Source organism: Sturnira hondurensis, unplaced genomic scaffold, assembly GCF_014824575.4.
Source record: "Sturnira hondurensis isolate 20B ecotype Veracruz unplaced genomic scaffold, ASM1482457v3 Scaffold0019835, whole genome shotgun sequence".
NCBI classification, from domain to species: Eukaryota; Metazoa; Chordata; class Mammalia; order Chiroptera; family Phyllostomidae; genus Sturnira; species Sturnira hondurensis.
The window spans coordinates 5,228,399-5,252,572 of NW_028092466.1; the positions used below are offsets into that span (position 1 = coordinate 5,228,399).

General features: G+C 52.8%; 3 protein-coding genes across 13 annotated transcripts; 2 read left to right on the forward strand and 1 right to left on the reverse strand.

The window, feature by feature from the left end:
* Positions 1-1,190: 1,190 nt before the first annotated feature.
* Positions 1,191-13,300, forward strand: NEURL4 (neuralized E3 ubiquitin protein ligase 4). Of its 9 annotated transcripts, none has more exons than XM_037028352.1 (29): positions 1,191-1,698; positions 2,605-3,046; positions 3,261-3,326; positions 3,472-3,770; positions 3,932-4,043; positions 4,135-4,223; positions 4,730-4,802; positions 4,947-5,211; positions 5,428-5,609; positions 5,924-6,009; positions 6,115-6,289; positions 6,384-6,582; positions 6,673-6,749; positions 6,877-6,955; positions 7,314-7,489; positions 7,577-7,708; positions 8,085-8,230; positions 8,341-8,565; positions 8,663-8,761; positions 8,848-9,009; positions 9,206-9,370; positions 9,898-10,092; positions 10,391-10,570; positions 10,713-10,800; positions 10,894-11,001; positions 11,107-11,251; positions 11,415-11,527; positions 11,608-11,773; positions 12,587-13,300. In XM_037028352.1, the coding sequence occupies exons 1-29, from the start codon at positions 1,417-1,419 to the stop codon at positions 12,789-12,791; spliced, it is 4,731 nt and encodes a 1,576-aa protein (XP_036884247.1). In that variant the 5' UTR covers positions 1,191-1,416; the 3' UTR covers positions 12,792-13,300. The 9 variants fall into 9 exon arrangements, with proteins under 9 accessions (XP_036884247.1, XP_036884250.1, XP_036884248.1 ...); XM_037028355.1 differs by having other exon boundaries at positions 9,934-10,092; XM_037028353.1 differs by having other exon boundaries at positions 7,314-7,483.
* Positions 13,301-13,520: 220 nt separating this feature from the next.
* On the forward strand, positions 13,521-16,171 carry GPS2 (G protein pathway suppressor 2). Of its 3 annotated transcripts, none has more exons than XM_037028362.1 (11): positions 13,521-13,627; positions 13,804-13,966; positions 14,280-14,389; positions 14,468-14,580; positions 14,710-14,789; positions 14,881-14,963; positions 15,129-15,279; positions 15,387-15,476; positions 15,566-15,666; positions 15,732-15,827; positions 16,005-16,171. In XM_037028362.1, exons 2-11 carry the CDS (start codon positions 13,873-13,875, stop codon positions 16,086-16,088), a joined length of 1,002 nt encoding a protein of 333 aa, XP_036884257.1. In that variant the 5' UTR covers positions 13,521-13,627; positions 13,804-13,872; the 3' UTR covers positions 16,089-16,171. The 3 variants fall into 3 exon arrangements, with proteins under 3 accessions (XP_036884257.1, XP_036884259.1, XP_036884258.1); XM_037028364.1 differs by having other exon boundaries at positions 13,522-13,627; positions 15,566-15,645; XM_037028363.1 differs by lacking the exon at positions 13,521-13,627 and having other exon boundaries at positions 13,639-13,966.
* A 190-nt stretch (positions 16,172-16,361) lies between these two features.
* On the reverse strand, positions 16,362-21,287 carry EIF5A (eukaryotic translation initiation factor 5A). Its single transcript, XM_037028365.1, has 6 exons — positions 21,135-21,287; positions 19,094-19,279; positions 17,633-17,737; positions 17,314-17,445; positions 17,148-17,221; positions 16,362-16,994 (listed from the first exon to the last, which is right to left on the reverse strand). Exons 2-5 carry the CDS (start codon positions 19,256-19,258, stop codon positions 17,159-17,161), a joined length of 465 nt encoding a protein of 154 aa, XP_036884260.1. The 5' UTR covers positions 19,259-19,279; positions 21,135-21,287; the 3' UTR covers positions 16,362-16,994; positions 17,148-17,158.
* Between the last annotated feature and the right edge of the window lie 2,887 nt (positions 21,288-24,174).

Sequence of the window (24,174 nt, forward strand, 5' to 3'; positions counted from 1 at the left end):
CGGAGCGCAGACTGCATCCCGGGTCAGTTGTGTACTCCGGGCCCCTTGGACCCAAAGCTGGACATCCCGGATACAGAGGTTTCAGGAAAGGGGATATTAAATCCGCCAGGGTACGTGCCAGACACTAGGATGTGTCTCACAAACTTTCCAGAATGCTGGTTGGGCCTGGAACCGTGAACGGCTACTACCCCGGTGGGCCGGCTGGAACCAGGACTTCTAATTAAAATTGCCCCAGGACGTAAGGGGGCCCAGAATCGTGAGACAAGACTACGTCGGAGGGCCAGCCAGCGCCTGCCTCGCCTCTCTGATGCTTCCTGGCACTCCTCCGGTTGCCCCTCCAGGGGACTCCCCGTTGAGGGTGCCCGATACCCCTAGAGATTACTGCTTCTCCATTGCCCCACCAGGGGGCCTCTCTCAGCTACCCCAGCCCTCCTCTCAGCTCCACATAGCCCCGCCCCTGAGGCCCCGCCCCCGACGCGGCCAGCGGGGGACGCTGGAGCCGGGCGAGTCTAGGGTCCTAGGAGTGACGGTGGGCGAACTCGGGCTGGGAGCCACCACCCCCGTTTCCCCTCTCTTTTTGTACCCGCCCCAATCTTTCTTTGTTTCTGGTATTTGCTGCCGTACTTCTTCCAACGTGAGCCTTGTGACGTCAAAGTCATCCAACCTTAGTGCGAGCGTGGGAGTTGGGTTGGTGGCTTGTTAATAGCTCTGGGGGAATCATTTGGGACCGTCATCACTGTTACTTGAAACTGACTGCCGGAGGTTCTTTGGACTTTTTATTCGTGGCTTTAAAATCTAAGTTTGATGGGATTGGAGTTCAAAGCCCTCTTGCACCAAACTACGTCCCCTCTGCCTCCCCCGAGAGGTGTGATACAAAGTGGAGGGATTGCGACACTGTTGTAAGACATTTGGTCTCGACGCGGAGGAAAGCGTTTTCTATTTATAAAGTTAACCAGTTTCCACTCACACAGCTTCGAAGCTTGTAGCAAAAAGACACCTCCTCTTGCAGTAAAGTGAATATTTCAAGGTGTCGCCAGCCTCTACGAGGGCGGGGTCGTCGGTAGCGCTATTGCAAAGCTGAAAATGTTTTAGGCGCGAGCACGCCCCCTTCCGTCTTAAAGAGGGCTACGGCAGGCGTTTCTTTCACTGTCGCAAAAACTCCCTGCCCAAGTCTTCACCCTTCTCAGAGCCACTGTCACCTCGTCGTGCCGTAAAGCAAACCTCCCCGACCCCGTCGTCCTTCTGTTCCCATCGTGATAGTCGTTAATTCCTTAGCCCTGGATGCTTCAGTGCCCGGCAGTGCCGTAAAGCATACCTGGCCCCAGCCCTGGGTCTTATTCCCTCAGGGTGTTTGGGCACCGAGGTTGCTACGGTGCCGCCTAACGCGGTTGCCGCGCGGCCCCGGCGTCAGCTGTGATGGCGGCGGGGTCGGGTGGGAGTGGGGGATCTGGGGGAGGCCCCGGGCCAGGGCCTGGGGGCGGTGGAGGTCCCGGCGGCAGCGGCCCGGGACCGGGGTCTGGCGCGAGTTTGGGCAGCGGCGGAGAGCTGCATCCGCGCACTGGGCGCTTGGTGAGCCTATCCGCCTGTGGGCGTACAGCGCGGCGGCAGCAGCCAGGCCAGGAGTTTAACCACGGGTTGGTGTTGAGCCGGGAACCCTTGCGCGACGGACGCGTGTTCACTGTCCGCATCGACCGCAAGGTGCGCAGCTGGGGACGCAGAATCGAGATGTGGGGAATGGGAAGGGACCAGAGGGAGACGGGGTAGGATAGCCAGTGTAGTCCGCATCATCAGGTACCGAAGGGGAAATGACAGACTTAGGACACCAGGTGATGGACAGGAAGGGAGCATGAAATAGAAACATTCAGCCTGAAGGACAAGGAGACAAGGAGAGCTCGCGTTTCCTTAAGTTCCAGGAGCAGGTAAGGGACACGGGACCTCACGCCATAGAACTACTAGGGTCAGACCTGGAACCATTTCTGGGAGATGGAGGATGGAGACATGTCAGAGATACGATGGGCGGAGAAGAGAGATAATAACTTAGGAAAGAATAAACCTTTGAAGGACAAACTCAGGGTTGGGTGGGAAAAATGCTTAAGGAGAGCTACTCGGAGAGGGAGGTTTGCGTGCTTGTGTGTGATTTAGTGAAGAGGACAGAGTGAATCTGAATGTCGCCAGAATTTAGGAGAGAATTGGTCCAGTGAAAAGAGACTGATATACAAGAACAAGGAATATGGGCATGGACAGCTGTGAATTGGGGTGGTTGAGATGCCACAGAGACCAACGAAGTTAGAGGAGGCAGGGAGTTGGAGTCAGGGAATTTAGCCAGCATGAAAGGGAAAGGACTAATGTAGGCACTGAGCGTCCAGAGTAAAGAGCATAGTTGCCAGGGACAGCGGACCAAACAATTCCTGGGCCGGAGTGCAGAAAATTACCTGTAGGACTGCACTTCTGGATTAGCATCTCATGTCTCAAAAGAGAAAAGTCAGTTAAGCTGTTTGAGAGGTGGGGGTAGGAGGACACAGTGGTCTATGAATTGTGGTTTCCTAGTGGTGGGAGACCCTTTGGTGGCCCATCCTGAGCCTCTGTCCACCACCCCTATCACAGGTCAACTCCTGGAGTGGCTCCATTGAAATTGGGGTGACGGCACTGGACCCCAGTGTGCTGGACTTCCCAAGCAGTGCCACAGGGCTGAAGGGGGGTTCATGGGTAGTGTCGGGCTGCTCGGTGCTGAGGGATGGACGTTCTGTGCTGGAGGAGTACGGTCAGGACCTGGACCAGCTTGGCGAAGGGGACCGTGTGGGCGTGGAGCGCACAGTTGCTGGGGAGCTGCGGCTGTGGGTGAATGGGCGAGATTGTGGTGTGGCTGCCACAGGCCTGCCTGCTCGTGTCTGGGCTGTTGTGGACCTTTATGGCAAGTGCACCCAAATCACTGTGCTACCCCCTGAGCCAGGCTTCAGCCCTCCTACTCCCATCCCTACACCTCCCCTTGAGCTCTCCGCCCCTGAAGATTCTGCCTTGGCTCAACAGGGGACCTCTAGGGACGAAGGTGAGAACACAGCTAGGGCAGTGGTGGAGGGGGGTGGGTCAGGGAATGGCTGAAGGGAAATGTAGTAATGAGTGAGGCTGGGTGTGGGCAGGGCCACTCAGACCCCTGAGTCTGTTGAAGGGGAGAGCAAGGGCTAGAGGAGGGGTTCTCCTGGCTGTGGGCCCTGCAGCAGGTGCTGAACCCTTATTCCCCTCCCATCCTACCTGGTTCCTAGCCTTCATGGTGTCCCCAGTACAGGCCCGGCCGGAGACGTTTCCTAACAGCCTTGAGTCGCATAATGGTGAGGGCTTCTGGGAGGCCATGGGAAGGGGAGTGGGAAGTGAGGTGGACAAGGGAGGGACCTCAGGAGATGGGTAGGGAGATGACTGCAAACCTGCAGGTGTAGAGCCTCATTTCAGCCTCCTTCCTTTACCCTGCTGCTGTAGACTTTGCCAGCATGGAGCTGTCTGAGGTGGTGAGCAATGCCATCCTGTCTGCTTACAATGGGGGGCTCCTAAATGTGAACCTGAGCTCCCCACCAGCAGGGGAAGGACTAGGGTCTAGCTGTGCTGTCACTTCGCCCATACTTACTTCCAACGACGCCCTGCTCTTCCATGAGAAGTGTGGGACTCTCATCAAACTCAGCAACAACAATAAGACGGCTGAACGTCGCCGGCCCCTGGATGAGTTCAACAATGGGGTTGTCATGACCAACCGCCCACTCCGGGACAATGAGATGTTTGAGGTGTGCAAGATCCTAGGGTCTGGTTGACACCACCCTCTGGGAACTGAAGGGGCTTGATCCTTGCTGCTGGAAGGGTGGGGATTGGGGAAGGACCAAGGGCTGTGGGTCTTTCCTCTGCATTTACATGCCCACTTCTCCCTTCTGCTAATATCGCACCCCAGATCCGCATAGACAAGCTTGTAGATAAGTGGTCAGGCTCCATTGAGATTGGTGTCACTACTCACAACCCCAACAATTTGGAATACCCAGCCACCATGACCAATCTGCAGTCAGGTACCAGCCACTGGTGGGGTGGGGGCATGGGCCTGGGCTCACTGAAGTGGAGGAAGATTGTACCCTAGCCAGGGTGTATGCTTTCCCCTAGGCACCATCATGATGAGCGGCTGTGGAATCCTGACCAATGGCAAGGGCACCCGCCGGGAGTACTGTGAATTCAGTCTGGATGAATTGCAGGTGAGGGTAGGATACAACTTGGGCCACTCTCCAGGAGAGTCCCAGGATACTACATCCCTACCTGGGCACCATGGTCTAGAGCAAGCCCCTTTATCTTTTGCCTGAAGATTTCTTCTAAGAAGGCAAGGTTGCCCAACAGTTAGGCACTCAGATCTTTGGAGTCCGATGTATTGTGGTTAGTGACCTGAAGTAAGAAGCTTACCCCCGTTGGTAGTTTTTTTGTTCTTTTCTTTAAACGTCTACAGCAAGCATGTTAGTCGTGTTTCAAAGATTGTTGTAAGGGTGAAACAAATCGATGGTTATATGGTGACTCACTGCAGTGCCTGACTTGCATTAAGCATTCAGGGTGGTCTTGAGACTCACAGGAGCTGTTTGGAGCTGTTCCCTGGTGATGTGTGGCGCTCAAAAGGCTCTAGGACTGCTCTGTTCTCATTTCATGGTTCCCACAGCTGTCTTGAGCCTAACTGTGGATGAATTCCAGACTGTCATTTTTCTGTTTTGAGCAGGAGGGTGATCACATTGGTCTCACGAGGAAGTCCAACTCTGCCCTCCACTTCTTCATTAATGGCATTGATCAGGGTAAGGGGAAGTTCAGAGAGGGCTTTTGGGACAGGGCTTTTAGTGGGGTGGTCTCTGCCTCATCCTCCTGTCTCTTTGTTACTCGATTCTGTATTAGATTCTTCTCCCCTCAGCCCCCTGTACCTGTGCCTTCCACCCCTATAGGTGTGGCTACCCCATTGACACCTCCAGTGGTATATGGTGTAGTGGACTTGTATGGGATGGCAGTGAAGGTGACCATCGTCCACAATAACAACCACAGTGACCGTTTACGCCGGAATAATGCCATCTTGCGAGCGTTGTCCCCTGAGGGTGCTCTCCGCCGTGCTGCTCCTGCTGCCCAGGCAGAACCTGAGCGCCTGCTCTTCCATCCCAACTGTGGGCAGAAGGCAGCCATTACCCACGAGGGACGCACTGCTCTGAGGCCCCAGTATGGCCCATGGGGTGGGGAGAAGCCTGCAGAAGGGATTCTAATGGAATTGGGGGAAGGGGTGGGGAAGTGGGAGCTAGAGTGAGTCTGATCCAGGATGTCTTAGACAGAAAAGGGGTGAGCCTTCTGAGTGTAATGTTTGGTTGACTTGGACTGAGATCTGGCATATTCGGAGCTTGTGTTAGGGGTCTGAGTCCCCACTTGCTGTGCCCCCAGTGCCACTGATGACTTCAATCATGGTGTGGTGCTGAGCAGTAGAGCCCTGCGGGACGGAGAGGTATTCCAGGTGCGCATCGACAAGATGGTGGACAAATGGGCTGGCTCCATTGAGATTGGTGTCACCACCCACAATCCTGCCTACCTCCAATTGCCCTCCACCATGACCAACTTGCGTTCTGGTGAGCTCCTAGGAAGGGCAGGGCCAGGATAGGGTCCTAGGGAGGAAGCTGTCCTCACAACCCTGACACTTGTTCTCCAGCCTCTTTGTCACTTGTCACACTGTGACGACTGCTTCAGTGGCTGAGGAGTGCCTCATGGATGGGGCCTGTGGCTGGCTTGGGAACAGCAATTTCTTGTCCTTCCCCGGGAAGAAAGCTGACAGAATAAAGGCAGGCTGGGCTGAAGGCTTTGGGGAATAACATGGGGACTGCTGCATGAAGGAGAGGAGTCCTGGTTTCTCTCTCATGTCCTCTGCTACTCCTTGTCCCCCTAGGGACCTGGATGATGACTGGGAATGGGGTGATGCACAATGGGACAACCATCTTGGATGAATATGGGCACAACCTGGACCGCCTCAAGGTGGGAGAGTGGATGTGCTGCCAGGTCTCAACACTGGGGAGTAGCCAAGGTGGGGCTGCTGCAGGACCAGCCCAGGCAGGGACTCTACCTGACTCCTCACTCTAGCCCCCCTTCTTCCAAGGCAGGGGACACGGTGGGCGTGGTTCGGCGGGAGGACGGGACTCTCCACTTCTTTGTCAATGGGATGACTCAGGGCCCTGCTGCCTGGAATGTGCCTCCGGGCGTCTATGCTGTTGTGGATCTCTACGGCCAGGCGGCCCAGGCCACCATTGTGGACGACGTGGGTGAGGGCCTGGCTGGGCAAGGGCAGGAGGGTGGTTTTGGGAGGACTCAGAGACAACTCTCTGCCTAATGGGTAATGTCCCCTCTTGCAGAGGTGACTCCAGTCCCTGATCCACTCCCTGAGGGGAACAACCAGATGTCTCCGAGTTCCCCATCATCAGGGGCTGGTGGCTCTGACCTGCGCTTCCACCAGCTGCATGGTAATAATGCAGTCATCACTAATGGGGGCCGCACTGCGCTCCGACACAACTGCCGCAGCGAGTTCAATGATGCCATTGTTATCTCCAACCGGTCAGTGTCTGGACTTCCATGTCCCTGCTTTCCTGATGCCCAGCCTCAGCAACCCAGTAGGGCCCGTCTGATCGCCACTCTCCCTGGCAGGGCCCTGCGGGATGGAGAGCTGTTTGAAATTGTCATTCAGAAGATGGTGGATCGATGGTCAGGCTCTATTGAGGCTGGTGAGGGGCCCCTGTATGTGTGTGTGTGTGTGTGTGTGTGTGTGTGTGTATTTGCACATGTGTTGGGGGAGGTGCTGGCTCTCTATAGCTGGGGGCTTGGCTCTGACCTACCCCTGCCTCCTCCTAGGAGTGACTGCTATTCGGCCAGAGGACCTTGAATTTCCCAACACTATGACAGACATTGACTATGATACTTGGATGCTAAGGTTGGGCTGCTTGCTTTGGGCACCAGCTGGGCAGGACTGGGTGGAGCTGGTTGGGATGAGGGAAGCAGGGTTTTGGACCTGTGGTAGCCATGAACAATAACAGACCTAGGGAATTGGGCTGCCTCTTTAATTCTTGGAAACCTTTCCACAGGGCTCAACCCTCCCTCCTTATAAAGGTGGTATTTACCACTTTTTCGTGAGAGGGATCCCAGGGATGTAGGAGACAGAATTGGGTCTCAGATCCCAGACTGAGATCCCAATCAAGGCGTTCAAAAGATTCTGACAGTAAGAGACTGGACAGGGACCTGTGTGGGGAGGAAGCTAGGTGGCTGATCTGCCCCTTTTGCCATTCCCCCAGTGGCACAGCTATCATGCAAGATGGTAATACAATGCGTAACAACTATGGGTGTGACCTTGATGCACTGGGCACCGGTTCACGCATCGGCATGATGCGAACCTCCAAGGGTGATCTGCACTACTTCATCAATGGCCAGGACCAAGGCGCCGCCTGCTCAGGCTTACCTCCGGGTAAAGGTGACTACTCTGTGGCTTTCAACCTGCCACCCTCAGCCTGGCCCACCCTGGGCTGTCAAGGTTCTGACTGCTTCCTTTCCTACCCAGAGGTGTATGCAGTAGTGGATCTCTATGGCCAGTGTGTCCAAGTGTCCATCACCAATGCTACTGGCCCCATGGACAACAGCCTGGCAACCAGCAACACCGCTACTGAGAAGTCATTCCCCCTGCACTCCCCAGGTGCAGCCAACAGGGAGGGAGGGTGGGCTCTGCTTGCCTGCTGTGGGTCTGAGATATACATACAGCTTCCAGGGCAGGGAAAGGGGAGGGAAAATCCCATGATGGAAAGCAGCCAGAAAGAGGGCAAGAGAACCACGCCTAGTGCACAGGGCCTGGATATTTCCCAGGCCACAAAGGGGCCAGGACACCATGAGCTGGGCATACCAGATTTGGGAACTAGTTTTGCTGTGGTGAAAAGAGGTGTCAGAGGTCTTAAAGGAGTGATGGCGGCTGGGACCTCATGTTATCTTTGTTTCACCTGAAAGCTTTCCTCTGCATCCTATCTGAAGCTTGCTGCCCCAATTCTACCCTTTCTTTCGGTGCCATCTTTCCACAGTGGCTGGTGTGGCTCACCGATTCCACAGTACTTGCGGCAAGAATGTCACTCTGGAGGAGGATGGCACAAGGGCGGTGCGTGCTGCTGGCTATGCTCATGGCCTTGTCTTTAGCACCAAGGAGCTCAAGACTGAGGAAGTCTTTGAGGTGGGCTGCGGAGATATGACAAAGGAGGTTTCCAGGCCCTTCACAACAGGGCCAGACTGCTTCCTACCCCACCGCCCCCACATAGTGCAAGCTAATATTTTCTCACACAGGTGAAAGTGGAAGAACTGGATGAGAAGTGGGCAGGTTCCTTCCGGATAGGGCTCACCACACTAGCGCCAGGGGAGATGGGGCCTGGAGCAGGTGGTGGCCCTGGCTTGCCTCCTTCCCTGCCAGAACTGCGGACTAAGACCACGTGGATGGTGTCCAGCTGTGAAGTGAGGCGCGATGGGCTGCTCCAGAGGATGAACTATGGCCGGAACCTAGAGAGGCTGGGGGTGAAGCAGCTGGATCCAGAGATAAGGGTGGGGTTGGGAGTGGGGATGGTAGGGAGTGGTAGCTTGAGGATCTGTTGTTGTCCCACCTCGGTTCTAGGTTGGGAGCCGTGTGGGCATTCGACGGGGGACAGATGACTCGATGCATGTCCTGGTAGATGGAGAGGATATGGGGCCTGCAGCCACTGGCATTGCCAAGGTAGACTCAAGACTTACCTTAGATTCTGGGGGTGGGGTTGAGGTCTTATGCTCATCTCCAACTTCCTGGGTCTTTTGTGCCCCCAGAACGTATGGGCAGTGTTGGATCTGTACGGGCCAGTGCGGAGTGTGTCTATTGTCAGCTCCACAAGGCTGGAGGAGCCAGAAGGCACACAGCCTCCTTCCCCCAGCTCCGACACCGGAAGTGAGGGCGATGAGGACGATGAGGACGAGGAGCATGGCCTGGGAGTAAGAGGCTGCAGCAAGGCCCTCTGGGCACATGGATGAGGGGTTTGGTGGGCCATTGGCCACCAACTCATTTTTGGGTTCTTCAGTCCTGTCCATGATGGATAAAAGCCTATGTGCAAGCTCTGTGTAAACTCTAGTGGGGTGGCTTGGGCCTTGCTTCAATAACCCCAGCAGCTCAGTTTGTCCTCCACACCAGGGCCAGGATCAGGTGGCCATTATGTCTACAGCCCTTGAGTTCCTGGAAAATCATGGGAAGAATATCCTCCTATCCAATGGGAACCGTACAGCTACACGGGTGGCCAGCTACAATCAGGGCATCGTTGTCATCAGCCAGCCTCTGGTGCCCCAACTGCTGGTCCAGGTGGGCCTCCTCTCCTTATCCCTTCCTTGTCCCCAGCAACTCTTGCTCAGGGTGACCCAGGGCCAACCCTACTGGAGCAAGGCCTTTCTAGATTGAGGGCAAAGTGAAAGGTAAGTCCCTTGAATGAGCTTTTGTTCATACCCTGTGATGGGAGTTGCAGGTCGGTTACCAGGAAGTGCCCACCTAGTGACTGATGAAGCAGTAGGGAAGAGCTGGAGGATTCCAGGGGAGGGGCCAATCCTATATGTGGGAGCAGGGAGGGCTTTCCAGAGGAGAGGTCCATCTGCTGCTAACAGAAAGAAGTCACTGTTAGCCAGGGGAAGGGAGTCTCTAAGGACAAGAATCCTTAGAGTCGACAGAAGAAGACCAAGGCTGAAAGAGGGAAGGAAATGAGTGAATTTTCGGTTTCTGGTCCCTCTAAGCCTTAGAAGGGACAGCACCCCAGATCATACTCTGCAAGGTGTCATTTTTTTCTCCCTGGCTACTATGAGAAGCATGGATGTGCTGGGTGTGTGGCCTCTTTCCAGGAGGCCATGACTGGGGAAAGCCACCTTCTCCTCCAGATACGAATAGACTTCCTAAACCGGCAGTGGACATCTTCCCTTGTTCTGGGAGTCATCACCTGCCCACCCGAGAGGCTCAACTTCCCTGCTTCTGCCTGTGCCCTTAAACGGGCAGCCTGGCTGGTGCGGGGTCGAGGGGTCTTCCACAATGGCCTCAAGGTGGGTAGGGAGCTGAGAGAAGTGAGCAGCCAGGGGTCCCTGGGTAGGGAGGGGCTGATCAAAAAGGAGGAGGAGGGCCCCGAGGCATGAGTATTATTACCTGGACACTTGGGCATGCTGCTTCTTCCTGTGTCCCTACACTTGAGAATGTTGCAGTTGGGAAAAGGGGAGGTGGAGTCCAGGCAGTAGACAAGTGTGGAGGCAAAGCCCAGGGAATGACAGCCCCAAACAGTGAAGGGTGGGGAAGGCTGCTGCTGGGAGTCTGATCTCTGGGAAGACAGTAGGTCTCTCCTCCCAGATCTGTGAGAAGTTTGGGCCAAATCTGGACACATGTCCTGAAGGCACCATCCTGGGACTGCGGCTGGACAGCTCTGGGGGTCTGCATCTCCATGTGAATGGGATGGACCAGGGGGTGGCTGTGCCAGATGTCCCTCAGCCTTGCCATGCACTCGTGGACCTCTATGGGCAATGTGAGCAGGTTAGTGGCAATGGAGGCAGGGAGGTAGGAGGGCCTGGGAAATGGCTGTTCAAGTAAAGAGGAAGTCTGTTGTCTAAAAGGAGAAGATCAGCAGGCCCTGGAGGCTGGTCATACTCTAGCTGACCACCCTTCTGTTCTGCAGGTGACAATTGTGAGTCCTGAACCAGGAGCTGCCAGTTTGAAGAGTGCTGGAACCCAAGGGGACATGGAGAAAGCTGACATGGTAGATGGTGAGCCAGCTCGAAGGGACCAGGACCCTACCCCACCCCACCCTGTACATATAACCCCATTTCTTGTAATCTCTGCTCCCTCTGCTCCCTCAGGAATCAAAGAGAGCGTATGCTGGGGTCCATCGCCCACTGCCAGCCCTCTCAAGAGCTGCGAGTACCATGCCCTTTGCTCCCGTTTTCAAGAACTGTTGCTGCTTCCTGGTGAGTATCCTGTCCTCTAGAACCTGCCTTAGTCAGAAGGAGACTATATGTTTGACACTCAGGACAGGAACCATAGCACCAAATCTGCCACTTACCTTCCCACAGAGGATTATTTTATGCCTCCACCGAAGCGTAGCTTGTGCTACTGTGAGTCTTGCCGGAAGATGCGAGGGGATGAGGCCCACAGGCGCCGTGGCGAACCTCCCAGAGAATATGCCCTACCCTTTGGCTGGTGTAGGTTCAACCTCAGGTACATATGGAACAGGATCATGTGTACCCTTTGCTGTTTTTTGCCCTCTTGAGAAAGGAGGATCCCAAGAGGGTGCATGAAGTGACATGAACTGCATATCTAGGGGATGACCTTGGGGAGCCAGTGACTTTTTCCCTATCTGCCCTATCTATTCACTTGCTAGGGTGAATCCCCACCTGGAGGCTGGGACATTAACCAAGAAGTGGCACATGGCATATCACGGCAGCAATGTGGCAGTTATCCGGAGGGTGCTGGACCGAGGGGAGTTGGGAGCAGGTACCGTAGCTCTGGCAGAACCAGAGCAGGCTGAGCTTGTGGGCCTAAGCAGGGTTATCCTGACCCAGTTCTCCTCACAGGCACTGCCTCCATCCTGAGCTGTCAGCCTTTGAAGGGAGAGCCAAGGGGAGGATTTGAGGAGCCAGGCGAGAACTGCGCACCTCCTCGGGAGGAGCAGCCCCCTCCAGTTCTGCTTTCTCCCTCCATCCAATATGTTGGGGCCGAGACCCTGGCATCCAAAGTGCAGTAAGTATTGGGAGGCCCCAGAGCCTCTAGGGCCTTCATGATTTACCCTCCCTGCTCCCACCTTATTTTGCTAGTTCCTCAGTCTCCACACGTTTGTTAAACAAATGCCACTTCTTTCGTGATATCTCAGTGAGCAAAAAGGGAAAACTTGTTCTTGTGGAACTTAAGTTTTCTCTCTAGAAAGTTTATGCGTAATAAGTATTTAGTATTTTTAAAGGTGAAAGTAGTACTATGGAGTATCGGGGGAAAGGATTAGAAAAGTATTAGAAAAGGATTAGAAAAGTAGAGTATCGGGGAAATGGATTAGAAAAGTATGGTTGAAGCCCTGCCTGGTGTAGCTCAGTGGACTGAGCACTAGCCGGCAAACTAAACGTTACCAGTTTGATTTCCAGTCAGGGCACATGCCTGGGTTGTAAGCCAGGTGCGCAGTTGGGGGCATGCAAGAGGCAACTGGTCGATGTTTCTCTCACACATCGATGTTTCTCCCCCTCTTTCTCCCTCCCTTCCCCTCTCTCTCAAAGTAAATAAATACATTTTCTTAAAAAAAGAAATGTGGTCAGGACAGGCATACTAAATAGGGTAGTCAGGTTAGGTATCATTAAGGTGAGATTTGAACAAAGGCTGAAGGAGGTGAGGAAGTTAGCTGAGCAGGCATTGGGAGGAATACCATTTAGATAGAAGAGCTAGATCCAAGTCCCTTTTATAAAGTGGGAGTGATTCCTAGGAACAGCAAAGCCAGTGTAGTGGTTGAAGTTAGCAACGGGGAGAGGTGACAGAGGCCTCACCACCCTATTTTTACTTTTTGACTGACAGATTCCGGGACCCCAAATTCCAGCGGACACACCAAGCCCAGGTGGCTTTCCAGGTGTGTGTGCGCCCTGGCTCCTACACTCCTGGCCCTCCTTCTGCTGTCCTCAGAGAACCTCCTGACCCTCACTTCAGCCCAGCTGAACTTGAGTGGGTAACCAAGGAGAAGGGGGCCACACTCCTCTATGCCCTGCTGGTACGGGTGGAATGAGGAGGGGAGACCTCACTACTACAAGCACAGTTGGGCTTTGGGCCCACGGACTCTGAGTGACGACTGCCTCAGCCTCATTCCAGTGACCCACAGCATGCATGGTGCTCAGCCTGGCAGATGCACAGGAGCATGTAGGCAGTCTTTCAGATTTAGATGGGTAGTGGAGCACATCTCCGTGTCCAGGGCCCCAGAACACTCACTCTGAGGCAAAGGAGTTTGTGTGGGGAGCCCAGCTCCAGGCCCTGGGTAACCCCTGCTCATGCACTGACTTGGGGAACAGGACTCCCTACTTCAGACTCCCCACCCCCGTATCACTTAATTTATTTGTTTTTGTTCTTGGTTACTGTGAATCCCAAAGGAGTCTCTCTGTGCCCCACATGAAGCTGCTTTTCCCTGTGGCCCCCGGGCGGGAACGGGGAAGGGCGAGCGCAGTGGAGGGGTTGGGTCCTCTGTAAAGTTGTCCTGACTCTGATTTCGAAGGAGCCAATAAACACTGTCTCTGAGCATTTGCTTCGCCTCTCTTGCATGCCCCGAGGGGATCACCGGCCCATCCAATCAGGGTCCCCGCCGCAGGATGCGCGGGACCAGACCCGGCTTGAGGCGTTTCGCAGCTATCGTGCCAACTGAAGCTGCACCCAAGGGTGGTTGGCGCGGGGCGGGCCAACTGGGACGGTTTGGACTTCACAGGCACCCGTTCCCGGCACTTCCGCTCTTCCCCCCTTGCCCAATCAGTGAAACTGCTGGTGTTCTGACCTCGGAAAGATTAACCCCGGCTACCGGATGTGACGCAGGGCTGGGGCGCGCAGGAGGCCACGGAAGAAGTGAAGAAAAAGGGGGTAGGGAGGGGCCGGAGCCGGGGCTGGCGGGGAAGGGGGCGGGAACCCCAAGGCTATAGACCCCTACGCGCTTGCGCCCTGGAGCCGTGGCGATCACTGTACATGTGACCGGGGCGGGTGGCCTTCTGTCTCGGCCGCTGGGGCGCGGTAACCTCTGAGTATTCGCCTTCCCGTAGGCCCAGTCCAAGGTCTGGCAGTCAGAGACAGAGCCGGGCACCCACGACCCAAGCACCCCCGGCAGCACCATGCCTGCGCTCCTGGAGCGCCCCAAGCTTTCCAACGCCATGGCCAGGGCATTGCACCGGCACATCATGATGGAAAGGGAGCGCAAGCGGCAGGGTAAGTCTGGGCCAAAGCGCGAAGGCACACGCCTATGGCGGTACTGCTGGCAGACCGGTGCACCGGCGGCGGAAGCTGGAGGAGGGATGGAACACGCTGTGGTGGGAGTTTTAATCGCCAGGTCTGAACTCCAGAAACCTTGAGCTGGGAAGGACCTTGGAGAGCACCTAATGAAACCTACCTCTCCCGGTCCCCGATCGTCATTTCAAGAGCCTAAAAGCTCATCGAGATAACCAGTTTTGGCTGTTCTTCAGTCTCTAATGTTCTAATTATTTTAACCCTGCCACTTTTCCTTCCTGTTTGACTTCTCCAGAGGAAGAAGAAGTAGACAAGATGATGGAACAGAAGATGAAGGAAGAACAGGAGAGAAGAAAGAAAAAGGAGATGGAAGAGAGAATGTCACTAGAGGAGACCAAGGAACAAGTATGAGTCATCAACCCCTTGATCTCTTTGTTTTTTCTTCTCTGGCTCTCCTTTCATCTTCTTTCCTCCCTTTCTCAGATCCTGAAGTTGCAAGAGAAGCTTTTGGCCCTGCAGGAAGAGAAGCACCAGCTTTTCCTGCAGCTCAAGAAAGTTTTACATGAGGAAGAAAAACGAAGGCGGAAGGAACAGAGGTGGGACTGGAGAACTGAAGTTTAAATTGGGAGTAAAAAACATAATTGGGGTCAGGTAACAAAAGACCATTGTTTAATGTTGAGGGGGCATTTTTCCTTTATTTTTGACCTGCATTCCTTTCACTCTAGTGACTTAACCACTCTGACATCAGCTGCATACCCACAGAGTCTGACTGTTCACACAGGAACTCATCTCCTCAGCATGCAGGGTGAGGATTAAAGAAACCACTGTCAGAGTGGATCCTTCTGGGTCCTGTAGACTACCATTTCAGCATCATGAAGCCCCCTCTTCCTCTCTAGGAAGCCCTGGAGGACACAATCGCCCAGGCACCCTCATGGCAGCTGACAGAGCCAAACAGATGTTCGGACCCCAAGTGCTTACAGTAAGGAGTGGGATGGTTTTCCCTACTTTTTTTTTTTTAACCTACCTTACTAAACCAGTATGCAAATCATCAGTGTAAGACCTAACTGTGCAGGGGGAAATGGTACATAAGCAAGTCACTTGAGATTCTGCTGTCAAGGAATTTACAGTGAGTTCTCATCCTCAGACCCGGCATTATGTGGGTTCGGCAGCTTTCGCAGGAACCCCAGAGCATGGGCAATTCCAAGGCAGCCCAGGCAGTGCATATGGGACTGCTCAGCCCCCACCTCACTATGGACCCACCCAACCAGCCTACAGCCCTAGTCAGCAGCTCAGAGGTGAGTGATGGGAAAGGGGGGTGGGGCCTTTGTCAAGGCCCACTGGGAGGAGTTTCCTAAACAGACTAAAAGGAGTTTCTAAATTATGTGCCTCCTGCTTTTCTCAGCACCTTCAGCATTTCCTGCAGTGCAGTACTTGTCTCAACCACAGCCACAGCCTTATGCCGTGCACAGCCACTTTCAGCCCACTCAGACAGGTGATAACACCCCACTCAAGGGGCCCTAGATCCACGAGTCCTTTTCCCATTCTCTGCTCGAGTAATTTCACACCTTTTTACCTACCTAGGGTTCCTCCAGCCTAGTGGTACCCTGTCCCTGCAAAAGCAAATGGAACATGCTAACCAGCAGACTGGCTTCTCTGACTCAGTGAGTGTAAAGCATTGGGAGGTGAGGGAAAGGGCTGTTAAAGGGGAACCTCAGGTTGCTTCAGGTCCTGTCTCTGTTCTCTGCAGTCCTCCCTGCGCCCCATGCACCCCCAAGCTCTGCATCCAGCCCCGGGACTCCTTGCTTCTCCCCAGCTCCCTGTACAGATGCAACCAGCAGGGAAGGTAAGGATGGTAATCATACCTGCCTATCCCAATCCCTATACTACTAGGGAAAATAGGATTGGGTAGGCAGGTAGCCCACATAGCCTGGCTTTTCCTTTCCTTGGTGGGTGGCTGAATGGGTATGGAGTAGAAGAGAGCATGCACACTGACAAAATCACCTTTCAATACCACTGCCAGTCAAGCTTTGCAGCTACCAGCCAACCTGGCCCCCGGCTCCCTTTTCTCCAGCACAGCCAGAATCCAAGATTCTACCACAAGTGACCATCAAATTTTATCAACCTCATCCCACTCCCTACCATGGGTGAGGATCCTAGTCCTAGGCCAATAAAATCTATTTACTATTGCCCCTGGCTGGTACTCTTTGTGTTACCCCCCACTAGGCCAGGGCTGCTTCAGGGTGGGGGACAGAAGTAGCTGGCAGGTTGTAGTGAGACAGTGAGTTATAATGAACTTGGTGGTCACAGTTCAATCTGTATCTTTGGTTCTCAGATTTCCTTTCTAGTCACCAAATGCCTTTTATTCAAAGTAGCCAAGTTGGGGCTTCATATTAAACTTGTTTTATTCAGGTTTGATTTTAACAAATGTGTCAGGGAGAGCCCACAGGAGAGGGTGAAGCCCATGGGGGCAGGGCCCTCCCAGATGCCTAAGGAGGGGGCAGGTCCCCTTCTCTCTCCACCCCTTCCTTCTCCTGCTAAAGGAATTTGGGGAAAGAGACTTAGGCATGGGGAGGAGGCTGGTCCCCAGTCTGTGGAGATGGTGTTTGGGGTAAAGGGGCTATGGGAACAGGGACCAGACCAGGGATGAGTGGAGGTGGGTGGGGCACAAGGACTAGTTGCCAGAATCCACAGCTTTCTGATTCCAGAATGAATTAAAAAAAAAAATAACCCTAAACCACAAGCAGCACCCACCCCTACTCCCCCATCAGTGCTGTAGTTCCAGGGGAGAAGAGGGGGGGCAGCTTCACCAAGGCCATGGCTCGCTCACTCCTGGCCAAGGGAACAGGATGAAGGGCAGGGGCTCCCCAACAGAATGAGGGAGTGGGGGAAACCAAAATAAAACGTCAAATAAATTGTGTAGGAGTCCAGCCAAGGGCCCAGCCAGAGCTGGGCCAGGCTGGGGGAGGGGGCCTCTGCAGGCTCGAGGATCACTGCTTCCACCATGGCCATCCTGAGTAGGAGAGAGAAACCAGGTAAGACAGGATAATACCTTCAACAGGAAAAGGGGTAAGGACCATGCTGGGACCAGAAAGCCTGGAACAATTAAGATTAAAACAACCGCAACATACGTGAAGGGGACCTGGGGGGAGTCTGTCACACTCACGTGGGAGCCAGTTATTTTGCCATGGCCTTGATTGCAACAGCTGCCTCCTCTGTCATGGCAGAGAGCACTGTAATCTGTGAGGAACAAGACAGAGTCAGAAGTCTAAGCTCAAGAGACAAAGCACAGGGTAAAGCTGGGCACAAAAGAAAGGGATGGGGCACCATACCAGGATCTCCTCTCCACAGTCATACTTCTGCTCAATCTCCTTGCCGAGGTCTCCCTCAGGCAGGCGGAGGTCCTCTCGCACCTCCCCGCTGTCCTGGAGCAGTGATAGATACCCATCCTGGATGCCAATCAGCTGGGGGCAGATAGGGAATGAAGCTGAGGGTTGAGGATAAAAGGTCTGATAGACAAACTAGGGTGGCAAAGTGCTAATATCAACTACCCTCTCCTGCCACCTCTTTCCTCTCTCCCATCACAAGCTCTTCTAATCTGTATCCCCACCCCCAGCTACTAACCCATCTCAACCAAGACCATCTACATACCTGGAAATCATTCCTTTTGATGTTGGGGACATCCATATTATGGGTTGATGGGCAGATATCTTCATATTTCTTCCCAGTAAAGATGTCAATACCAACCAGGTGGACCTGTATATGTGCATCACATTAAAGAGAAACCCAACCAAACTCCAGGATGGAGGAAATCAAAGCTCAAGGTGTCCCTGGCTAATGAGGGAAATCAGATTAGATCCTTTGAGCAAACATTGAGGAAGCTGGGAATAAACTGTAGAATTAAGAAACACTAAAGCCTCTAAAAAGAACCTGAGGGAAAAAGGCCACTATTGAGATTGGATTGATAGCACAAAGGAAACTAGGCCAGGCCTGGAACAGTTAATTACCCCCAGTTATCAAATAATTGACAAATAAAAGGCCAAGAGCAGGAGGAGGAGTAGGAGGAATATAGGTAAAAATTTAGAAGTTTTCTAGATATTAGAAAAAGAGGCTAAGAACTTAGGACATAAAGAAGGTAAAAGGGAAAGAGTCCTTTGGAAAAACAAAGGACTGAGAAAGGAAGACAGCTGAAAAGAAAAAGTGACTTGAGGGAGATCAGAAAGAATTAAGCAACTGGGAAATAAAACCAGAAAGAACAGAGAAGATCCTAGGACATCAGTGGGTAACCCAGGATGAATGCCAGGTCAACAGAAGATTTTTTTAAAAACTGATTAAAATAAAATCACAAGAAATACAAGGATGAACCAGATTGAACTTTTCAGGGAAGTCTAAAGTATCAAGGAAAGCACTAGGCAAGTGCTAACATTAGGACCCAAGAAAGCAGAGAGGCTCTAAGAACTCAAGGAGAGGTGCCAGCTAGGTGATCTGGAAGTTCAGAGCTATAGTGGCCCCCTTCAGGGAAGGCTGCACTCCACAAGATGGAGAAACCCTGAGCAAAGTGATAGAAACAAAGATCACCTACAAGGATTCAAGGGAAGAGAAATAAACAGAAAATGTAAAAGCCAGGAATAAGGAAGGAACAGCTGAACAGCCAAGAGAAGTTAGTGACTCACACAAAGATAGAGGGGTCACCAGAGAATGATGGTGGAAGAGGACCAAATCCAAGAGCAAAAATAGTAGGAAAGGTACCCAGGACTGAGTGTTTAACACAAGGAATGGGATGGCAGGTAAGAAAAGAGTTAAAGAAAGAATGAGAGTAGCCCTGGCTGATGTAGTTCAGTGGACTGAGCCTGGGCCTGTGAAGCAAAGGGTCATGGGTTCAATTCCCAGTCAGGGCACATGCCTGGGTTGCAGGCCAGGTCCCCAGTGGGGGACATATGAGAGGCAACCACACCTTGATGTTTCTCTCCCACTCTTTCTCCTTCCCTTCCCCTCTAAAAATAAATAAAGAAAGAAAGACTGAGGGCTAGGACAGACGAGAGCTTGCTGCCCAGAGTCACACGGACATGGGAGGTGTAGGGAAAGCAAGATATGAACAGGTGAAATTCTAACCTTGGCATGGCCGTGCTTGCCAGTCTTGGAGGTGGACATCTCCACAATCTTACATGGCCGTCCTTTGAGCACCACAAAGCCATTCTTACGTAATGCTGAGCACTGCATTGGGAAGGTGGCAGAGGCCCCTGCATCTCCTGTCTCGAAGTCCAAATCATCTGCCATTTTAAGAGGCTTTGATTCCAACTAGAGTCAAAGTGGGGAGGGTAAAAACAACTGGGGTAAGGATGGAGGTTAACAGTATCTCCAATTTATACCAATTCTCTGGAAACATTGTCTCATTTTATTTCCAGTTGTTAATTCCATTACTCTCCTAAAATTAAAACATTGTCAAAATTCCTAGATTAAGTATTGACTGGGATCACAGATACTTGAGAACTGATGTATGTATGGTGAGGGGAATAAGCTGGATCCTGAACCCAATAAAATCTAAACTCGGCTTGGGAAAGAAAGTCTTGGGGCATTAGGATGACAAATCTCTGAGATGGACAAAGACCTAATCCCTTGGAGGGGGAGGACTCAGGTGTTACTTGCCACTGAAACCAACCACCCCTTTAGCCCACGCATAACCAAGGCTATAATTAGGTGAGTAGCTATGAGCCAGCAAAAGGGCGGGGCTAATGTGGTGGGGAGAAGGGAGGGTGGATACTGGAGGACAGGGCCCCACCCGTCTATGTTACACACCCCCCCACCATATCCCCAAGCCAGTCATTGGTACAGGAAACCACAAGGCCTCTTTGGGGGATTCCCACCTCTGTAACATGCGTTTGCAGAGGCAGCCAAGGGGGTGAAAGTGAAGTTATTTTCTAACTGACCCCACTGCCAAACACCTCGATCTCCTTTCCCAAAGGGAACTCAGGAACCCAGTCTCTGGTTGAGGGCCCTCCCACTTTTCCCAAGATGCAACAGTCCTGTCGGCTTTTCAGACCTGTAAGTCAGTAGAAAGTGGGGGAGTGAGGGTTGGTGAATGACAATAAAACGAAAGTAAAAGACTGGTGGTAGTGAGTAGTGTAACTTACCCAAAGCTAATAGAATTAAGGACTCTAAAACCATAACCCCCCAAAATATACACATCGAGGAAAATGGTGACAAGTTTAGAGCACCTATAACAGAGGGGAACACATCTGCCAAGGACTTTAAGGCACCACTGAGTTGGGCTCCCATCCAATCGCCCTCGGGTTTCCCTGTTCCAGCAAAGAACAGTGCCACTTACACCTGGTTGGCCCCCTCACTTCACCTGAGGTTTTGGGGTAAAGCTCCAGGGGCCCATGAGATGGGAGAGTGCTAACATATGCCGGCAGCAGGTTCTTTCGGGTGATCAGGATCCAGGCCTCCGGCTTCTCCCACTCAAATTTCCAAGTTCCCTTAGACACCCGCGTGGACCTGCTCTTCGAGCAGAGGGTTGCCGGTTCCCGCCCAACATGTGGCCGCCCGGGGCTTCCGGTGGCCGGGAACTGGGGGGAGGGGTCCCCACGCTGCCTTGCGGACCCAGTCCACGGTTCGGCCATGCGGCCTCCGACCCCAAGGGCAGCCTCCCATGGGGGCACTTCCGGTGCCACAGCTGCCCCCTCCTCAAAGGCCGCGCCAGACCGAAGCCACGCCGCCTCCCCTCCCCCCCCGCCAGCAGCCAGCCCCCCCCAAATGCCCTCTCACCGAACAGCCCCCTCCCCCACCTCACGTGGCCGCGCGGCGCCTGGTTCTCAACGGCCCAGGTACTCTTGCCCCCGGGGGGGGGCCGATCTGACCCCAGGCCCTTGCCCCGGCGTGGCCGCCCGGCGGCCTCTCCCGCGTGGTGGCCTCGCGGCTCGCCGTCCCCCACCCTGCGTAGCTCCAACGTCACCCGGCAGGCCCCAACCGTCACCCCGCGCGCTATCCCTGGCGCGCGCCCGCGCCTTTCCGCACCTCGCGCCGCTCGCCGACAGAACCCCGTGCGGCAGCCACCGCCGCTCCCTTCTGTCCCCTCCCCGACCCCCGTACAGTCCCATTCCTACTCCCAGGCTCAAGCCAAGGTTCCGCGCACGCGCGTCCTTCCCGCTCTCACCTCGCGCGAACGCAATGACTCGACGCCGTCCGTTCGCCGCGAGCCCAACCGCTGCCTCTGAGCCCGCTGCCGCCGCCGCCGCCGCCGCCGCTGCTGCACACGGGTCTTAGTACGCAGGCGCCGACTCCCCACTGACCAACCAAGCAGCCCTGTGACAGCCGCGCAAGCGTGCAATCTAGTTCCTCCGCCCACCACCCCCGCACCGCGCAAGCGCACAGATTCTTTCCGAGCTCCACCTTCCCTCCCACCTACCCATCCAACGACGCGTATACGTGACCCCGCCCCCTCAAAAATCCGGAGTTCCGCCCACCAGTACACAATGCGCAGGCGCACCCGGTTTTTTAATCCCTTTAACCTCCTAGTCCCTCCCCTTGACAGACCACTCTCTCTACCGGACAGTCTTTGCGCCTGCGCAATAAGGAGTCCTAGACTCCGCACCCTTTGAAGGAAACGCCTCGACCTCATGGCGCATGCGTAAAGGCAATCTTGACTACCCCTTCTATTTCAGATGTCGTCTGTACGTAGGACGTTGACATGACCACGCCGCAGTAGCGCCTGTTTCGACTACAACGCATGCGTTGTAGGAAACGCCCCACCTTGGCTTAACTCGATTTAAACACACATTTCAGGAAACTTGCGCTGTGGGTTGGGCCCCTTGTCTCAAAGCCCATCCCCCATTACCCCGCCCCCCTTCTAGGGCTCCCGTTACACACATGCGCCGGAGAATCATCTCCGCTTGTCTTTCGGTGGTCGGATTATCACATTTCTGCTTCAGTTCTCTAAACTGTACGGCTCTGTTCTGCCATAGAGTTTCACTCGGAAAGATAGAGCGGTCCTATCCTAGACACCATCTTGTTTAAAGCCTTGGTCTGCATTGGTCCCCAAGGCTCCCATTGAGGTTATTCTACTCCTCAATAAAGAGACTTGTTATTTTTCTTTTTTCTGCTGCTCTATGCGGTCTCCAAAACAATTTCGGAGCACCCTTAGAAAATTATAAGAATGTAAGTTAAATTCCACTGACGTTGTTAAATCATAGAAGATAACCATGAAACTGCAAACAAGCAGCTATCTTTTGGAAAGAATGTCCCTATCCCTTGTTCTAGGAAAGAAAGCTGCTGCTTTTCCTGAACCTTTCTAGTCTCCCTCCAGTTTCCTGGTTTCCAGCACTACTTTCACAGCTATCTGATTTGCTTCAGTAAGCTTGGTGAACAATAATATTGTGAAACAAAACAAGCAATTAAGTATCCAGGCTTAGCATCCAACCCCTGAATTTGGTTCTTGTTTTAACACTCCTAAGACATGATCGATGTGAACTGCAAATATAAGACTGAATTAATAAATTTATGTAGCACATTAAACTATCACCCCCCCTCCCTTCAGCTCATTCCACTCAATTTTCTGAAATTTCTGCCCTTTGTCAAACAAAGCTTTCTGGGTGCATCATTTAAAAGTTAAAGTGATGATACCTTGGCTGCTATGATTCAGTGGATTGAGTGATGGCCTGTGGACCAAAAGGTTACCAGTTCAATTCCTAGTCAGCACACCCTCCGGGTTGCAGGCCAGGTCCCTAGTTGGGGGCATGAGAGAGGCAATTGATCACTGTTTCTCTCAAACATCATGTTTCTCTCCCTTTCCTCCCTCCTTTCCCCTCTCACTAAAAACAATAAATAAATAAGATCTTTACTTAAAAAAAAGTTAAAATGGTGATAATGGTAGAGGTTGTGCCTGTGTGGGGCAGGAGGCACATGGGAAATATATGCCAGGTCCAGCAAAAGTCTAGCCATTGTTAATATAAATATAATGAGAATGGTTTTCAAGACATCAATGTAACCTGGCAGCCAAGGATAATGGACTGGAATGTGCTTGTGTGAACAATGACAACTTCACTGTACTAGTCAGTGGAGGTGGTAGACCCTGCTGAGTGAGCATGTGTACCGTTTGGCTGTTGTATTCAAAGTGACTGAATGAGTAGAGCAATGAATCTGCATCAAATTTTGTGTTAAACTTGAACATTCCTCCGCAGAAACTATTCAGATGATTCAGAAGACTTTTGGGGACAATGCAATGAGTGCAGCACAAATAGAAGTGTCGCACAACTATTTCAAAGATGGTTGAGAATCTGTCAAAAGTGATCCAGTTCTGGAAGGCCTGCAACAAGCAAAACACCTGAGAATGTTGAACATGTACGGGCTACAATCAACAAAGATCGGCAAATGACAATGCAAGAAGTAGAAGCTGATCTGGGAAGTCCCACAACTACTGTGTCCAAGATTTTGATGCAGAATCTTGGCATGAATTTGTTCTGTGGCTTCTACTACCAGAACAGAAGGAACATCATGCTGCAGTTGCTAATGATTTGATTCAAACTGCTACCAGTGAAACTTCTGGCTTTTCCCAAAACTAAAATCACCTTTGAGCCCTGGCTGGTGTGGCTCACTGGGTTGAGCGCTGGCCTACAAATCAGAGTCACCAGTTCAGTTCCCAGTCAGGGCATATGCCTGGGTTCCCAGTAGGGGGCATGTGAGAGGCAACCACACATTGACATTTCTCTTTCTCTCTTTCTTGCTCCCTTCCCCTCTGTCTTAAAAAATAAAAATAAAATCACCTTTGAGGTGATTTGTAACTTTACCCATTGATGAGATTCAGGAAAATACGATGGGGCAGCCGATGATGATTCCAACAAAGGATTTTGCAGCATGTTTTGAACAGTGGAAGAGACACCAGGAGAACTGTGGGAGTTCCCAAGGTGCCTACTTTAAAGGGGACTGAGCCATCATCGTCCTATGTGCAATGTTTCTTGTATCTTCTTCAGTAAACGTCTCACCTTCATATTACATAGCTGAATACTTTCTGGGGCAGATCTTGTATACCTTTTGTTGTGAACATAAAACTGCTCTAAAAAGTAAAGTTACATTTGCGGGTGAGGGAGGTTGGAGCAGGACTGGATGCAAGAGACCAGTGAAGAGCACCTGACAGTAACCCAAGTGAGCAAGAATGAAGACCTGGATCAAGGCAGTGATAGTAGGGCTGGGAGGGAAAA

What these genes read in the sequence shown, in the direction of transcription:
- NEURL4 (XM_037028352.1), top strand. Translation starts at nt 1,417, where the DNA reads ATGGCGGCGGGGTCGGGTGGGAGTGGGGGATCTGGGGGAGGCCCCGGG. An exon ending in CATGACCAACTTGCGTTCTG is followed by an intron (nt 5,610 to 5,923) that starts GTGAGCTCCTAG and finishes TTGTCCCCCTAG; the next exon opens with GGACCTGGATGATGACTGGG. An exon ending in AGGCTTACCTCCGGGTAAAG is followed by an intron (nt 7,490 to 7,576) that starts GTGACTACTCTG and finishes TTTCCTACCCAG; the next exon opens with AGGTGTATGCAGTAGTGGAT.
- GPS2 (XM_037028362.1), top strand. Translation starts at nt 13,873, where the DNA reads ATGCCTGCGCTCCTGGAGCGCCCCAAGCTTTCCAACGCCATGGCCAGG. An exon ending in TCATCTCCTCAGCATGCAGG is followed by an intron (nt 14,790 to 14,880) that starts GTGAGGATTAAA and finishes CTTCCTCTCTAG; the next exon opens with GAAGCCCTGGAGGACACAAT. An exon ending in CTTTCAGCCCACTCAGACAG is followed by an intron (nt 15,477 to 15,565) that starts GTGATAACACCC and finishes TTACCTACCTAG; the next exon opens with GGTTCCTCCAGCCTAGTGGT.
- EIF5A (XM_037028365.1), bottom strand. Translation starts at nt 19,258, where the DNA reads ATGGCAGATGATTTGGACTTCGAGACAGGAGATGCAGGGGCCTCTGCC. An exon ending in TCAAAAGGAATGATTTCCAG is followed by an intron (nt 17,446 to 17,632) that starts GTATGTAGATGG and finishes ATCTGCCCCCAG; the next exon opens with CTGATTGGCATCCAGGATGG. An exon ending in ACTGTGGAGAGGAGATCCTG is followed by an intron (nt 17,222 to 17,313) that starts GTATGGTGCCCC and finishes TGTTCCTCACAG; the next exon opens with ATTACAGTGCTCTCTGCCAT.